Source organism: Cryptomeria japonica, chromosome 7, assembly GCF_030272615.1.
Source record: "Cryptomeria japonica chromosome 7, Sugi_1.0, whole genome shotgun sequence".
Taxonomy (NCBI): domain Eukaryota; kingdom Viridiplantae; phylum Streptophyta; class Pinopsida; order Cupressales; family Cupressaceae; genus Cryptomeria; species Cryptomeria japonica.
In genome coordinates, this window is record NC_081411.1 from 491,836,084 (window position 1) to 491,848,664 (window position 12,581).

At 36.8% G+C, this 12,581-nt stretch overlaps 1 protein-coding gene across 1 annotated transcript; it reads left to right on the plus strand.

The window, feature by feature from the left end:
* Positions 1 to 8,238: 8,238 nt before the first annotated feature.
* On the plus strand, positions 8,239 to 9,545 carry LOC131065702 (uncharacterized). Its single transcript, XM_058000289.1, has 2 exons — positions 8,239 to 8,866; positions 9,391 to 9,545. Exons 1-2 carry the CDS (start codon positions 8,239 to 8,241, stop codon positions 9,543 to 9,545), a joined length of 783 nt encoding a protein of 260 aa, XP_057856272.1.
* Positions 9,546 to 12,581: the final 3,036 nt, after the last annotated feature.

A 12,581-nucleotide genomic window follows, 5' to 3' on the forward strand; every position in this document is an offset into this window, starting at 1 on the left:
AAATTGCAAGCCTAGCTAATTCTTTTGATGGATTGACTTCATTGACTACATCCATTGATGGTTAAATTTTGGTTTTGGAAGCCCAAATTTCCATTCTTGAGAAAGAAAAAGACAAAATCATAAGAAGAGCCACAAGTCTTAGAGGCTTGGTGAGTCCCCAGTTGGATTCACTCAGTGTACATAAGAAGAAATGTATGGATATGGTTGGGAAGCCCACATCGACAGAGCTAAATGAGAAAGAGTCCTTTGCACATATACTGAATGAACTTGTATCTATTTTCGGCACTTTCAAAATTGGTTGGGACACTTATCTTGAGCTATTGGAGAATGCTTATCCAGAAATTTTCAAATTTGTTAAGCTTTGCTAAAATATTTTTGGGATACTCATTGTACAGTTTTGGATCTTTGACATTCTTTTTGGAATTTTTTATGGCATTGATGTCAAAGGGGGAGTGATATAGATGTGAAAAATAAAAAGAGGAGTTGTAGACATTAGGGGGATAAATGGAGTATGGAGTATTTTGCATTGATGAATATTCATCTTAGGGGGAGCAGGCAGGATGAAACCTTGACCATTTTTCACATGAGTGTTGCCATCAATGCCAAAGGGGGAGATTGTTGGAAATTGACACTCAATTGATTGGTTTCACTATGTTTTCATTGATGGCAACATGGTATCTTGTTTCGGCTTCATGTTCTGGTTCACTTGTGTACTGGCAGACACTTCACAGACACTACATTAGCACCAGCACCGACATCGGCGGGATAGAAGGATTTCTTTGGTTACCGATAATGCAGACCGACATGGTTTAGAATATGGTTATCGGTATTGGCAATTAATTTTGATATTCATTTATTTATTTTATCTAGCCGACATGTAATTTGATATTGTAAATATATTGTAAGCTGACATAAGGCATGATAAATTGTATAGGGTATATAGCTCAGTTGGTTAGATAATTTGTGAGATTTTTTATGTGAATATGTAATTAGAAGGAAATAATGAAGGAGATGTGAAATACATCAGAGAGATTATGTATGTGAGGATATTTATGTAAGGGTTATTCTGGTAAAGGGTTTAGGGTTTCAAACCAAAATAGACAGAGCTTAACCGGAACTATATTCTGGCATAGAAGATGCTATCTTTTGCAGTTTAACACTTCTCCGGATTGTAGTTTGGATTTATATGTAGTTAGTGAGGCTCCTTTTTTGATTGAGCAGTGTGCTCTAGGCTGTAAGCCTTCCTGCAAGTGCAGGCCCCTTATATTTTGTAATATCTCTTCATATGGCTGGTGGATTGATATTGTGGGTCACAAATCCCACCGTGGTTTTTCCTCTTTGAGTTTTTCCACGTATAATTTTGTGTGTTATGGTTCTCATTTATGTGATTGGCTTATTTTTTGCTTTACTTCTTTCAATTTTGTATGTACCGGTATACTGGTTGGTGTATGCATGTTTTAATAAGGCTAAAATTTATCTTTCCGGTATAACACCGATTCACCCCCCCCTCTCAGTGTTATTAGATTCTAACAAATACAGAGAAAGAGTTTTACTTGAGTTTCCATCAGAAATAGTCATGTCCCTTGATCGACATCCAACATATGCATCAGTCGTAGCAAGCCAAGGTCTCCCTAAGATGATCGGATATCCCCCCAATGTAGCTTTAGGAGATAAGATCATAAAATCTGTCGAATATTTCTAGGAATCTAGAGTAACCATAACATATTCAATCATACCATTAGGCTGAACTGTAGAACTATTAGCAAGTTGTAGGACTGTAGGAGTAGGCCTGAGACTGGTTATGTTAAGTTTTTGCATAATGTCCTTTATCATTACATTGATTGTTTCTCCCAAGTCTACTAGTGCATTCTTTATCTGCGTGCCATTGATGACTATTTTCACAATAGGACTACCAGGGTCAGAATATTTAGGTATTGAAACCTTGCCCAACATAATATCAGCCAGTTGACCCATTACATGCACTGTTTGTGGATCCTTTTTCTTCCTACCAGGTTTCTTTAAACATGCTTCTTGAATTGCTTTACCATAGATAGGGACATCCTTAATAGCCTGAAATAATGGAATCTTAACACATGTGTTTCAGCTGATCAATAATATTAAAATTTATATCCTCTTGTTGATGAATCTCTTCAACTTGCAACCTTTGAGGAAATGGGGGTGTTTGTTGATTCTTAGGAATTTGAGTTGTTGGACTAGATATTTCCTTTTCCTTTTGTACTTCAGTTATAACTGGAGGGGACAGATTAGGCAAAGTTGTCATGGATCTAAGGTGAATATGACTTATAGTAAGAGAATATGTTGGGTATTGATTAGGATCAGCTGAATAAACTTGTTGTTGTTGATGGGGCTCACTAATAGGATTTGGCATGGGTTGAGTGGGCAGCCGTGTGTGTTTAGGCGGAACACTATTAGTAGTAGGAGGGGGCATTATAGCAAGTTGTTGAGGCTACTATAGAAGTTGTTGATACCCAGGAGACTGATTTGACCATTGCTGACTTCCTCTCCATTGAGGAGTAGGTTGCCAATTCCCTTGGAATGGTTGCCATGGTCCTTGAGATTGAGACCAATTTCCTTGTGGTTGCTACCACTGTGGAGATTGATTGGCAAAATTTTGCCTTTGGCCTTGAGGGTTATACCAATTTAGATAATTTCCAAAATGTTGAGCATATGGAGATTGCCACTGATTATTTTGTGCATAGGAATTTCCATTATAACCAGAAAAATAAAGTGGACCAGGAGGCATACCTTGTCTTGGAAAATTTGGCCTTCTTTAAGCAACATAAAAGATTTGTTCATCATCTCCATGTATTGGCTTGAAATTAGGAACATCAAGATTTGCAACCATCTTACATCTACAATCTCTCTTCTTCTACCTAAAATGTGGACAAAATTTTGCAAGCATTGCCTCAAATTCCTCATGCTTCTTCTTAGATTGAAGTGTGTCTAACTAAGTAGCCATATTGTTTATGATATCCTCTTTAAAATCCTTCAAAAGGTGACTGAGCTCCATTCATGACACTCCATTACTGGATATTGATGAAGACACTCCCAGCTTGAAACACCTATTCTTCTTAGTAGAGGATCTGGAATACTTTTGACAAATTTGGCCAATGCCATTTCATGTTGATTGATTTATATCACCACCTCCCATAAGGTCTAAAGAATCTGTGCATTCATCACTAATCCCTCTCAAAAATATCAACTTAAGAGAGTCTTCATTTAAAGTACTATTCTTGGACTTCTTGACACTAAATAGAAATCTCTCCAGATATTTTTCTAGACTCTCATCCTCCCTTTGTGTCATTCTAAAGATATCATCCCCATGGCAGTCAGACCCCCAACAATAATCTTTATATTTCACAAGAAACAATTGTTTCATCTCATCCCATGTATTGATTGTACTACTCCTAGACTCATAAACCATCTCAAAGTTGATTCTTTTAAAGTGGCAGAGAATATTTTAAGTCTATGGGCATCTGTAGTGTAATCATAACTCCTATAGAGGACATCAAATTCAAACAAGAAAGTATCGGGGTCCTCTGTCACTAGTCCATAAAATTTAGGCAGAGAAGAAGCTGGAATGTTCTTGAGGTTAGTATTATCATGCAAATCAGAAATGGGGAACTCAAATGTTGGGTTCACAGGTGGAGGTGGGTTATTCCCACTGGGGGGTGGATTTCCTTGCATTGGTCTTTGAGGAGCAGTTATTGGACAAGGGTCCTCTTCAGGCGGTCCAAAGAGGAAATGAAGGTCGTTCTCGGAAAGTTCAAATGCAAGATGGTTCAAATTATCTGGGGATTGATAAAGTGCAACAAAAGGGTTTACATCTGGTGCTTCATATGGATTGAGTCTTGTATGATCAAGATGGTTAGGAAGTAATATACCATGAGCATCTCTTCTCCATCTATGCATGCATATTCATGAGAATTACTTAAAACAAACTGTACTATCAAAACCAACTATACTGAAAACTTAAAAATTCATGACTATGACAAGTTCTTAGTTTGACACCATCCCCGGCAACGACGCCAAAAATGCTTGCCTAACCAATTAGAACAATAACTAGACTTAAAGTCTTAACTCAAGGATTGTTCATCCATTCTGAGTAGCTATCATTTCCATGACTGAGGTTCATTTACTTGTCAACCCAGGGATGTATTACTTGAAATGGATCTGCATTGTATATGCACTAAGTTCCGGTAAGAGTCATTTTGCACTATTGTAGCAACTAAGTCTATCTAAAATAAAAAAGCAAAAATATGAAAACTGAATGGCTACAATAAATCTTAACATTAACAGAAGATTCTAACTAAACAACTATTAACTAGGTTCAAAGCTAACAAACAAGAATTACTATGTCTGCTTTGGTTGCAGGAATAATCACAGGATCTGGTTCCAATGGTTGTAGGAACAATCAATTGCTAGAACATCTATTGTAGCAAAAGAAAACTTAATCTAACAATCACATGGGAATAATCACCAAGTGGGGCCCCTTGGATGAGTGTATCCAGACTTCAAAATGATTCTATATGCTCAGAATAACATAGCCTTTATTCATTATTTCCAAAATTCGATACAATGCATAAGATAAGAGAAATGCTTCTAATTCTGGAAAACGTTGTCTAACCTCTGTGAAGAGGTGCAGGTCTTTATTTAAAAGAAAGTTATAAAAAACTTTCAACTACTTAGATCATGCCCATGAAATTAGGCGGAAAATTTTTATTATAACAACAAGAAGAAGTCAATCCACAAAGAACGTGGGACTTTACTAACACGCAACCAAGAATATAGCATGGCAGTTTTTAACTAGATTAATGTTTGCTGGAGACAACCATACATGTGTCTGGAACTTTCTCGCTATTCCTTTGCCACTTCACTTGAACACCATCTTCTCCACTATTTTAAATTCTCAACCACCCCAAAATGTCTCCAACTATTTGCATGGTGTGATTCTCCATCTGGCTTAACACAATCGCTTCTGCAGCAACTTATTTACTTCTGCATTAAAGGTTAGAACATACAAGCATATATATATATATATATATATATATATATATATATATATATATATATATATATATATATATGTATGTATGTATGTATATGTATCTATACATATATATATACATACATACATATATATACATACATATATATATGTATGTATATATATGTATATATTTATGTATGTATATATATGTATATATGTATGTATGTATATATATGTATATATATATATCCATATATATATATATGTGTATATATATGTATATAAATATATATATATATATACATATATATATATATATATATAAATATATATATATATACATATATATATATATATATATATATATATATATATATATATATATATATATATATATGTTTCTATTAATCACAACATTTATACATCCATGCATGATATTACCATAATAATCCGCATAGCTATAGGAATATTAAGTCAAAACAATACAAGGTTCAACAAGTTTGGCTATCATTCAAAATGCACATAATCAAAACTCTGATACATCACATGACTTTAGCATTGTCCCAATATGCAACTTAAAACATAGGAAAAACTTATCAGTCATAGAAATAAAAGAGCTATTATTTTAGCTCATCACAAACAATCCGGTAGCTGACTGAGATAGAAACGGAGTACTTAGCAGAGCGAAGACAGTCAGAGATTCAGTGCTTAACTAGAACTCATTCTTGCATTATCAGATGCTACTTAAGAGTTCATTTCATTGTATTTCCTCATTGTAATCAAATTGTAAGTCAGTGAGACTTCCCTGAGGGTTGTAACCTTTCGGACAACTGTAATTGAGCAGTGAGCTCTAGGCAGTGAGCCTGAATGCAAGTGCATTCCCCATCTATGTAATATTTTTGTACTCCTAGCCATAGTATATAAATATTTTAGGTTCCATCCTCACTGTGGTTTTTCCCTTTCTGGGTTTCCACGTAAAAATTTCGGTGTTGTGGATCTGTGGTTTATTTGTTGCTTGTTTATGTTCCTTTTTGTTGTGCATTGCTAACCGGTGGATAAAGAATAAGTTTATGGATTTAATTTCTGGAAGATCACTGATTCATCCCCCCTCTCAGTGATATTTGATTCTAACAATTGGTATCAGAGCTTGGTCATGGGTTCGAATCACGTAGGCTACGGTGAGTGACACTGGGAGGGGGATTGTCAGAAGTGGGCCAGTATCCCTCGCAGGGATTCATGACATGGTTTAACAGCCTCCTGTGGATTCTATAAGTCTAGTGGTTTTATTAGGCATTGATAGGTTGATCTTTTGGTGCAATGACAACCCAAGATTGTAACAAGTGGTCATATGGCAAGTCAATGTAGAAGTAGGATGAATAATGGAATGGTGAACAACATGAATAATGTTCCTACCTTTATCGGTCAATGTTTCATATGCAATAATTTTGGACATAAGTAAAATATGTGTAGAAAAGTAATGAATAACTTTCAAAATAAGAGATGATATTCTTGTGGAATGTTTGGACATATCTCTAATCAGTGTAGGACAAGACCAAATCAGATGAACTTCAGACCTATGCAGAATAATGTTGTTTGCAGAGCATGCGACAAAACCGGTGACATTGCAAAGTATTGTAGAAGAAAAAAGAGTTCTCCGACAGAAAAGAACAAATCAGATGAAAAGGGAAAGCAAAAGGTTGATGAGATTAGAGATCAACATAAGAAGATGTGGGTAAAGAAGGATGAATCTAAGGCAAATAATGGATTTGTACCAGAATCTGGTGCAAAATCTTCATCCAGTAACTAGGGCTTTTGGCCTTAGGGGAGGAAAACTCATACAAATATTGTAGTACCCCTTGATGAGATTTGTAGTCGATGGATTACAGATGGCAGGAATCAAATTTCAGTTGATATCTGGGATGATGATGGCTGATTTTGGCATCCGGTAGTTAATTAGGGCATCTGGTTGGATATCTGAGGTACATTTATTTCAAAGTGACATTAGGGTTTACAAATTTAAAAGTTCAAATACGAGATTCATTCTTCACTTTATGAATAGTGTTTTCGAGCTAAACGCTTTCAGGCGATCAGTGAGCTAAAAGCGATCCGACGAGTGATCTAGGGCATCCGACAGTCACCTAAGGTATTTTTTGAAGAGAATTTTTTAGTTTGGTTTTCTGAAAAAATTGAAATGGCATCCTCGTCCTCCATTGCTACTCCACAAGTTGTTGAGGTCAAGGATAGGACCCATCCTATGTTCAAGAAGCACCCCTACAAATCTATGGAAGTTGACCCGGTTGGAGCTTTCTCTTTCATTCCGCACGGATTTTTACACATTGATGATATATGAGCCTACATTCACTGCCAGATTGAGGAAACCGATAATGAAGACATTTTGGACATGTATACCGATAGCATTATGGATGAAATCGGCAACCCCAAGCTAGAATTTGTGCAGTTATAGAGAAAGGGTTTCACTCAGTTTGTGAACTTTTCGTCGTTTGATAAAAATGAATGGGTGAGGTATGTATTGAGCAAAATCCATACTGAATTTATATGGCTAGACTAACCATACAAGATTACTTCAGATGCCATTAGGGCGGTAACTTGTTTGAATCAAACCGGTGACAAGACAAGGTTACACAAAGTTACAAACCCTACAGTCAACAAATCAACTAGTGCAAAGTTTTATGGGTGTTCAATGAAAATCAGCACAATCAAGGAGGATGATATCAATTTTGTTGTGATGGTAATTGGTTACAAAGTGTACCAGTCTAACCGACCAAATTCTGTATCTGGCACTTCCATCCATGCATCCTATCAGATGGTCAAATAAGATGCTCATTATGACCTGTGTAGGTTTTTGTTGGAGGAATTGATGATTAATTTGAAGAAGAATAAGCAAGACAAAAATCATGTCTTCAAATTTGGTTCCTTGGTTATCTATCTGGCGCTTTACTTCATGAATCAGATCCCCAGAACTGACAGAGTGCAGTGGGCTTTTGACAAACTGGTGGCCCAACAAATAAAGCAAGGGCTTGACAGACTTGGCAACAAGGACAATCAAAATGCTACTTTGTGGGAATTATTCAAGACTTTTCAGGACAAAATGAAATAGAGTTAGAATCCCCAAGGAAATTGTGAAGAAATATGAGGGGTCAATTTGCTTTATGGTGAACAAAGATGAATTTCTTATGGAAGCGGTTCAACCCTGGATAGTGTGGATAATGCCTATGGGCTATGAGGTTGATGAAACCACTTTGGATGCCTACGCACAACACTTGCTAAATGCTCTAGTAGACACCAAAGAAGAAAGGTTGGGAACTTGCCAAGAGAAATCAATGGAGTTGCACACCAAGTTCACCGAACCGGCAAGGAAAATAAAAGTTACAAAGATTGTGGAGGAAATCCTTGTTGAAGAAGGTCACCCTCGTGAGAAGGTCAGAGTTGCAAGAGCTACTAGGGATGCAATTGAGAAAGAGAAGGAACAAAAGACTACACCTACTCCAGTTAAAGTAAAGGTGACAGGGTCTTCTCCCACTCCAGTGAAGACACCTCCTATTGAAGCAAAATCCTTTGATTCTTCTGCAAAGGGTAAAGGTGTTCAGAGGAAGAAGCAGAAACCCCAAAGAGAGTATGTAGCAGTTTCTCCGATACAATTTAAAACTGAATCAGATGCAGACATTCCTAAGGCTCCAAAGAAAGGAGAGTTTGCTAGGGTTATTCAGAAACCCCAATCCAGTGCCGAGAGGAAAGAGAAGAAGGAGAAGAAATCAAGGTCTAATCTTGTACCAACAAGCAAGCCCAAGCAAGGAAAGAAGAAAAAATCAGACCTGGATGAGGCTATAGAATCTAGTAAGATGAGGACCTCCAAACAGAGTATCAGATTACACCTCCACTGTCTATTCAATAATTAATTGATGAAATTATTAAAGATGAAGAATATTTTTGTATACTATGGGAATATGGATTATAAGGATAAGAGGCAGATTGAGGAAGTTGTATTTTTGTACATGGGTGTATTTAGTAAAGCATTGATTGAATTAGAAAATATCTTCCAAAAGACTTGTACAGTTTAATTGATGCTAGGAGAAAATCTTCTAGCCAAATGGATAGAGAAATAAAGGAGAGTGAACTGGTCGATCAGTGCACCTATGTCACTATTGAGGAAATTGACAGATTAATTGTGTTAGCAAATAAAAAGGAATTTAGGAGCAAGCACAAAGTAAATAGCCTGATGGTTGGAAGAGTTGAAGTAATAAGGAGATAAACCAATGCAATCTGGAAGAAGTTTCTCACTAAGAACCAACTAGTAGAAACGATTTCACAAAATGAAGCCACTTAGTCAGAAAATTCTTCGGTAACTGATGTAAATAAAGAGGAAGACACTCAGGATGTTGCAGAGCAACAAGTTTTGGATTCTGTTGAAGTCGAGCCTATTGAGGTGAATGATAAATCATCTGGGGAAGAGGTTGGTGCACCAAGTGGTGATACCACTGCACAAGAGGCACCCAAAGAAGACAAATCTGGATAGGTTGAGGTTGAGAGAAAGGTAGAGGAAAAATAGGAGAAACTGGATAAAAGAAAGAGTAGGGCAATGGAAACTCTGATTCTTATGGCAATATTTGACACATCAAAAATTCAAAGCCAAGGGAGCTTTCCATAGTTTAATATCAGTTTTGATAAACCATTTGATCAGATGTCTCTGATAGAGAATGATTGTTGTTGTTGTTGCTCTCCAAGAACAAGCTAGTCAAGAGTTAGCACAATCAGAATCAGAAGATAAGAGACTTATCGATAAATCAGTTAAAGTTTTGGAATAGGTGGTACCGAAACTACAACTTGATGCAAATACCAGTTCATCCGGTAAGCTTCAGAACTTAATAGACCATATATCCACTCATTTTGATACTTTGACCAAGGCATCATCTAGGCAGGCTATGGAGAAATTTAAAGATACTAATTTCAAACCTTTTTGCAAATGATCAGTAGTGATAAGGCCCAACTTAAAAAGTAACTAAAACTAATTGATGAGGCCTTAGGGGAAGGTGGCAAAATTTATAAGTCTTGTCTAAGTTTGACCAATTTTACTACTGAGATAGACAAACAAATAGATAATTGTAGAGGACAATTAACTCAGATTTATCAAGCTTATGATCCTACATCTAACTTAACCGGTAGTATTGAAGGCCAAATTTTGACTATTATGGAGCAGATTAGGAATTTTGAGAAGAAGGAGAGAATGGTTAGGTGGACAGGTGAACTCCAGAACCTAATTGGTCCTCAATTGGACACCTTAGTGTATCATAAGATGGACTACACTCAAAAAATGTCTCATGAGACTCATACTGAGATTGCAGCTATAGAATTTCATGCTTATGTTTTGAATGGTTTTGTTTCAATTTTGGAGAAGTTGTAGGCAAGATGGAACACATATCTTGGGTTCCTTAAGATGACATATGCAGATATACTCAAGCATGTATAGATTTGATCATTCGGTGAATGTTTATATATGTATAGGCAATTTTGGTGCACACCCCATCTTTGGCATTGTTGTCAAAGGGGGAGAAATGAGGTGAAAAATGTATAGGCTACTTGTATGTATGGAGTGTATAGTTTAGTGATGCAGATTTTTGGATTGTTGATCTAAGGGGAGTCTTAGAATTATTTCATTATTTTTCATCTAGCGTATAGGTTTCACAAGTTTCAACACTTAGACATTTTTCAAAGGTGCTGCCATCAATGCCAAAGGGGGAGATTGTTGGCAATTGACACTCATTCGACGACTTCCAATTCTTGATTTATGGTCTAGGGTTGTCATTGATGGTAAATCTTCTTTGTGATTCGATCTAGTGGTCATGATTCATCCTATCTAGAAGCTGGAGTTAACTGGTAGAACGGGGCATCTTAGTATTATTTTGGTCTGAAATGATTTATGATAATTGCGGTGACTTTGGTGGTTGATCTCATGTTCTTGGTGAATGGAAAGATCCTTAGGAAGCGTGTGATTATAATCTTTTGGTCCAATGCTATTTTTTGTTCAAGATTGAAGTCGACTTGGAGCTACACATTACACTTCTTGAAGCTGACTTGAAGGAGATTACTTTTGTTGTAAGACCAAATATATAAGATCGAATTGGTGATTGATTTTCGATGTATTAGTATTGTTGCGATCAGTTTTGGTGCGATTGAGCATAGTTTCACGTGCATAATTGGTTTACAGACAATCTGGTAGCTGACTAAGACATAAACAAAGTATTTAGCAGAGTGAAGCCAGTCAGAGATTCAGTACTTAACCAGAACTCATTCTTGCAATATCAGATGTTGCTTGAGAGTTCATTTTATTTATATCCTCATTGTAATCAAATTGTAAGTCAGTGAGACTTCCTTGAGGGTTGTATCCTTCCAAGCAATTGTAGTTGAGCGGTGAGCTCTAGGCAATGAGGCTGAATGCAAGTGCATTCCCCATTTATGTAATATTTATGTACTCCTAGCCATAGTATATGAATATTGTGGGTTCCAGCCCCACCGTGGTTTTTCCCTTTCTGGGTTTCCACGTAAAAATTTTGGTGTTGTGGATATGTGGTGTATTTGTTGCTTATTTATGTTCCTTTCTGTTGTGCATTGCTAACCGGTGGATAAAGAATGAGTTTTTGTATTTAATTTCTGGCAGATCACTGATTCACCCCCCCCTCTCAGTGATCTCTGATTCTAACACATATGGTGTCCTAAGGGCCCACACGTGTTAAAACACCACATGACCCCTTAGTACACCATATGGATATCATATGGTCCTAAGGGGTCATATAGTTTCTTGAGGGGCCATATGGTGTCCTAAGGGATCATATCGTATCGTTAGGGGTCATATGACCCTTTAGGACACCATATGACCCCTTATGACACCATATGACCCATTAGGACATCATATTATCCTAAAGGGTCATATGGTGTCAAAGGGATCATGTCATGTACTAGGATGTTAAAAGGGGTCATATGGTGTCCTAAGGGGTCAGATGTTGTTGTTACGAGTCATATGGGGTACTAAGGGCCCACACATGCATTAGAACAACATATGACCCCTTAGGACACCATATGACCCCTAACGACACCATATGACCCATTAGGATATCATATTGTCCTAAGGGGTTATATGGTGACATAAGGGGTCATGTCATGTACTAGGATGTTAAAAGGGGTCATATGGTGTCGTCAGGGGTCATATGGTCTCCTAAGGGGTCATATAGTGTCGTTAGGGGTCATATGGGGTACTAAGGGCCCACACATGTGTTAGAACACCATATGTAGTGTCCCTCCTTGACTTGTCTTTTGTTTCATGCATGATAGACTTCTCTAGATTTATTTATGATGTTTTGGATTAGGACTATGACTCTATTTTATATTTCAAATGTTTATGATGATGCTAGATACTATATGGACATATGCTACTTGATGACCTATGTGGTTGATGATATTTTCTATTTATGATCATGCTATATGATGGACATATGTTGATGGATCCTATATGTTTTACTAGGTTGGATGGATTATATTGCTTATGGATTTGATGGCA